The sequence below is a fragment of the Amblyomma maculatum genome, chromosome 5 (assembly GCF_055883805.1).
Source record: "Amblyomma maculatum isolate TAMU_Amacu chromosome 5, ASM5588380v1, whole genome shotgun sequence".
NCBI lineage: Eukaryota > Metazoa > Arthropoda > Arachnida > Ixodida > Ixodidae > Amblyomma > Amblyomma maculatum.
The window spans coordinates 127765311-127770651 of NC_139348.1; the positions used below are offsets into that span (position 1 = coordinate 127765311).

The 5341-nt window shown below is 47.3% G+C and overlaps 1 protein-coding gene across 1 annotated transcript; it reads right to left on the bottom strand.

The window, feature by feature from the left end:
• Window positions 1-599: 599 nt before the first annotated feature.
• LOC146189513 (uncharacterized) lies at window positions 600-1217 on the bottom strand. The gene has a single exon (XM_084605287.1). It carries the CDS (start codon window positions 1215-1217, stop codon window positions 600-602), a length of 618 nt encoding a protein of 205 aa, XP_084461413.1.
• Window positions 1218-5341: the final 4124 nt, after the last annotated feature.

Genomic DNA, 5341 nt, shown 5'->3' on the forward strand with positions numbered 1-5341 from the left:
GACTAAAATGGGTAAACAAGAAGTGAATTAATGTGAGGTAGAGGATATGACATTACGCAACCGGAAGTAGAGTCTAAAAAGGACGTAGGAAGGGATTGGCGCGCCAATTGAAAGTACCAAAGACTAAAATGGGCAAACAAGTGAATTAAGCTGCTAGAAGCAACCAGAAGCAACCAACAGCAGCATCCGTGCTTTCGCATCACTCCAATGTAGATTCTGCAGTGCTCTTTAATTTTTGTGAGGCCCCACGCGGTGTTCCGCCGGTTGCGCACATTACACCTGCAGCGAGCGTGCGTGGCTAGTCACGTGGTATGACATCACTGACACACGTACGCTGCGCTTCCTGAAGGTCAAAAGTTGGTTCCTGATGACCTTGAGGTTTTGCATGGCAAAAGTAGACCTTCCGCTCTAATAACGTCAGTGCGGCTGTGAATGATGAAAGATATTGGCCGCGAACGGTGCCTCGACCTCGTATTCAACAACCTAGCCGTGCTTTACAAAATTTACGCTAGGACACTAGGTTTAACCTCGATAAATGTTCACAATTTTGTCTTTACTGGACTGACAACAGAAGACAGTCATGCACCAGATCTCAGAAGTTAGAGGAGATTCAGCGTCGAATACCGCGGCTTCTTCGTGGCGCTTGGCTTGATCCCCTTGGGGATCAAGATGTTACGGTATTTGCGGTGCTTGTCTAGCAGCTCCTTCAAATTCTTTATGTTCTTGCTGAGAGCGGCCACCTGCATAGTGACATGAAGCGGGTAGGCACACTGCAGCTTCGCTGTGTTGACAAACGCGTGCGACAGGCTCAACAACCTGGCCTCCCCGACCTTATCCTGGTTGGCCTCAATGAACGCTTGTCGAAGTTCCCAGCTTTCGGCGCTCTCCCAGGCCTGGCGGTAATGGAGTGTGAGAAACTGCGGGTCCTTCGCGGTGCTTGCTTTGAACTCCCTGGGAATCAGGATGTTGCGGTACTTGGCTTGCTTTTCCAGCAGCTCCTTCAGCGTGGGTATGTTTTTGGCGAGCGCCATCACCTGGATGGTGACATGGAGCGAGTAGCCGCATCCGAGTAGTTTCATATTGGCGAACGCATGCGACAGGCTCACTACCCTCGCTTCCCCGACCTTGTCTTGGTTGGCCTCGATGAACGCGCGCCGCAGCTCCCAGCGCTCGGCGCTCTCCCACGGCTGGCGGTACTGTTCGATGGGTCGCTGCATCCTGGATTGCGCTGGTCGGCTGGACACTGTAGAAGAGATTGGGCTAGCAGGGACGCGGAGACGTCCCGTTTGTCCCGTCAGTCAGTTGCAAACCAATAATCTAGGCACTTGCCTCATAGATGAGGTGTAATGTGTCGGCCGGGAGAACGGCATGGCAGTTAGCGAAGCTGCCGATGGGAGACCATTTCTGCCCAATTCCCTGTCTTCGCAGAGCTTTGGAGATAATAGTTGGCAAGCTGCACACTGGCCTCATTTATCGGGATGCGGCATCTCGATGTAACCTAAATTTCAGATCTCTCAGACTGTCGTGCCACCTGCCGCTTTAATGTGCCAGCACATTAACATCTGGCCAAGTCAATGTTGCGGGTCCTGTTGATAGGTGGCAGCCTAGCTCGTAGATGGCGCCAACAGTTGTTAACTTCCACTAAACTGAGGCAGGAAATGCTTCCAGGAGATTTTCTCAGCTGGTATTTATATGACACGGGGAAAAAGCCACGGAGAAAATTGCAAGGGCGAATACCCTACTCCCTAAAGTGAAAGTTTAGCGCATCTTGAATTTGACAAATGCATGTATATATATCGAGGAGCATTTACAAAGCACAGTTTATTTTTATCATGAGCCAAAGCTGACATCTCAGGCGGAGATAAAGAAGAGCCATGCATGAGCGAGTGCCGCAGAGCTCGTGGCCCTTCTTTCTTTTCCGAGCATTCTCTTTGGCTTCTGATTTTTTCGCTCTCTGACATGGGCAACAGCGCCAAAACCACGTGTCTCAAACACCGAACGGGCGTATAAAAGCTGTGCTCTGAAATCTTTGTTTCTGGTGGCCATGACCGCAGGCGCGCTACAGTCTAACGCAGCCCAAGACGTAGTTGAAGGAAAAGTAAAACCATTTCGCTGAGTCCGTTAGTGTGGTTCTGGTTTTATCATTCCATCAGCACGATAATATGTTCGATTATATGTATACTTCGCACTGACAACGAGCTATGAGGTTTTTGCGATTGAATGCGGAATTATCGACCTTCTCGTGAGCAAATTAGTTTTCTTTGTGTTTCGGTATTGAGCCGGAACCTGCTCGGAGATGCCGTCTTCATTGCATCTCATATATTTCTGACCTCTCACTTTGAGCCAGCGAGGTCATCAAATTGCGTATGAATGTACAACAACCTTCCCCCTATTTGAACATTAATATCGTATAAATCATGGCATTTGATATAACAAACTATCTAGATGACACTTCGAATTCATTAATTGAACTTCATTTTTCAAGTAGGGTTGAATTTAGAAACTGCAAGGGGCAGTACTGTTTATGCATAGAAAATTTGTTACAGTGTAAAATTCGGTGATAGTGAGAGACCGGAAAGCGTGGCGTGACATGGTCCATAGGGTCACGAAGAGTCGGACACGACTGAACGCCTGAACTGAACTGAACTGAAAATTCGGTCAGTAACATACACTAAGCTTTCTGGGTCTGTTCGTTTGTATTGAAAACAGTGTGCAGGGCCTCAGGAACCGCAGAACGTAGGAGTATATGTCTGAGGATGCCTGCTATATATATATACACATCATGCTCCCTACTGCTCCAGCTATGCTCACTCTGTTTTATATCCTTGGGACAGCCGATGCTCTGCTGCTCATCGCCCAAACATCTAGCCTCTTACCCTCAACGCCCACGTCAGCGACCACTCTCGTCTTCCTCGTCGACTACATCCAGATCGTGAAGCGTTTAACCGAAGAGACGATTAGTTATATTCATTGCGTGAACGAGCACTGCCGCATTACTTGCAGTACAACGGCCAATTTCCTAGTGATTTTAGCTCTCAATGAGTCTGTTCTCAGTGCTGTGCTTAACATTATTTTTGCCAAATCTATCCCGTTTTGACGACTTGAAATACTGCACTCATTGAGCTATTAGCCACTTCTTGCGAGTGAGGCTTTCGAGAATTTCAATTTCTATTGGAATACCCAGTATTGTAACTCAAGGCAATGCCATGTCTCCATGACGCTCTTGGGTTTTACAATTTCTTGCTTCAATCATTATTTATGTCCCTGTGGACTCACACTGTCGAATGTATGTGCGTCATACCATAGGGCATAGGTCGTGGAAAACATAGGGCATATCCTCTTCTGCCGGAGATATGCTCCTCGGAGAAGAAATTGTTTGGAAATTTCTTTTGCTCGCTTAGGACTTCCGTTTGCGATTCTTGCCCTCTCGTTTGGCACAACCCCCAAAGGGCATGCCCTAGAACCGGCGTATGAGATATTGTGACGATGGATTTGTTTTTTTAGCACTTCTCTGTCTGGATTATACTCATACATTTTGTTTTCATTTTTAAATATTCCTATATTGATTACTATTCCTACCACCTCATCATGTTTCCAAGTTATTTCATTCGCACTAATTCCTAATTTGTACGTCATATATATCACGCAGTTAAAATGGAGATCATGTATTCAATTCGCTCACATGCACTGAACTTTGGCCAATCCCTCACTGTGAGCATGTGCAATATGAACTGAGGCGAGATGAAGAAGAAGGTTATTCCTTGAACTGAATACCGTTGCGATGGATCCGGCCTGGGAAGTAGCGGTAAGAACTGAGTTATGAAGTTTGACGGTAACGAACGACATTTAGAGATAACTAGTTACTGTCCTACTGCAGCATTGATCTCGACTGAGTTGCTAGAAGGTAGCTTTCAGCTGCTACTAGGGCAATTAGGGAGAAACTATTTTACTGTGATGTAATGGGACTAGTGGATGTTACAACCTCGCTCGAAAAGGATTAACAGCTATAGCTATGCCACACAAGACTAAAGGAAGCAGAAGGGAAATAGGTCTCAATCCCACCGTCGATTACTAACATTAAAGCCTCCCAGGACTCCAAATTCCTGTCTGGTTTGTTGTATCTAGGGCATATGTCAACACCATGTGTATCATACCTGCAATTTTGTCACAGTGTTTGCACCGCAGGTGCTGTAGCACCGGATGCCATCTGCTTAGTGCGAATGGGTTGGGAAAAATCCCCGCCTGACTTTCTCCGTATAACCTCTTCTATTATGCTTATTATTTTTTCTGCTCATGACAGTGTCTGTCTTTCTACAGAGAACGCTTCGAGAAGTGCACTTATAGTATTTGTTTTGTAGATGGTGAAGACAAGCCCTCTTTCGAAGCGTTGGCTTAAGCAATGGCGCTTTTTTTGTTTCCTGCTGTCAAGAATTGCGTTCTCTCAGACTCTTCTCTTGCGTACTACGTGATCATCTCTAAGCTAGGGCGCCCACTTCTGCGGCAACATCCGCTGTGTCTATCCTCATGACGTCACGGTACATGACTGGTTCTAGAGTCGTGTACGGTGATGTCATCAAGGACAGTCGGTGAGGCGTGTACGGTGATGGCCAATCTGTACAACGTTATCGGCCAACAGATGACAGTGGGAGTTTTTATACCTCTATGCCAAACGCTGCCATCCTTTAATTCAATGCCTGCAGGTCTTTCGGCGTTTTCCGAACGGCCACGTCGAAGAGGAGACCGCTGTGATGGCGAGCATGAGCAATTCATCGCTCCAGTCGTTGTGGTGGGGCCGCGACATTCTTTTGCGAGCGGTGGCCCTGGGCTCCGTTTTGATTCTGCTCGCGCTGACGTGGTTCAGCATCATGTCGGCTCCGCAAGGCCACTGAACTTCCGGCATTATCTGTGGGCCGCCATGGTTCGCACATGGGCTTGTCTGCGCTGGCTTTCGTCCTTGGGCTGCTCGAGTCAAGGTGCACTAGAGACTCCCTTTCGTCTGGCAGCAATTTACTGAAGGGCATGTGGCGTTTGAAACGAACCAGTGCTATGCTCTCACCGCCCCATGGAGTTTAAAAAAAAAGGCTGTTGGAACGCAGGCTCTTCGCCCGAGTGTCTACCATCTATGAAATGTAATGTTATCTGCTAGCAAATCATTTTTAAGCAGACCTTCGTCCTTAAATTTTATGGCAGTACTGCTGGACATACAGTCGACATGCAAGAAATTTCCGGCGAGCTGTGAGTCAGTGCTAATAAAATATGAAAGCACCCATGTATCCCGACAAATTGTATTGCGCCGCGTCTTGTACAGATGCGAGCCTGAAATACCCAATGCTTTGAAGTG

Coding starts and splice junctions, on each gene's coding strand:
- LOC146189513 (XM_084605287.1), bottom strand. CDS start 1,217: ATGCAGCGACCCATCGAACAGTACCGCCAGCCGTGGGAGAGCGCCGAG.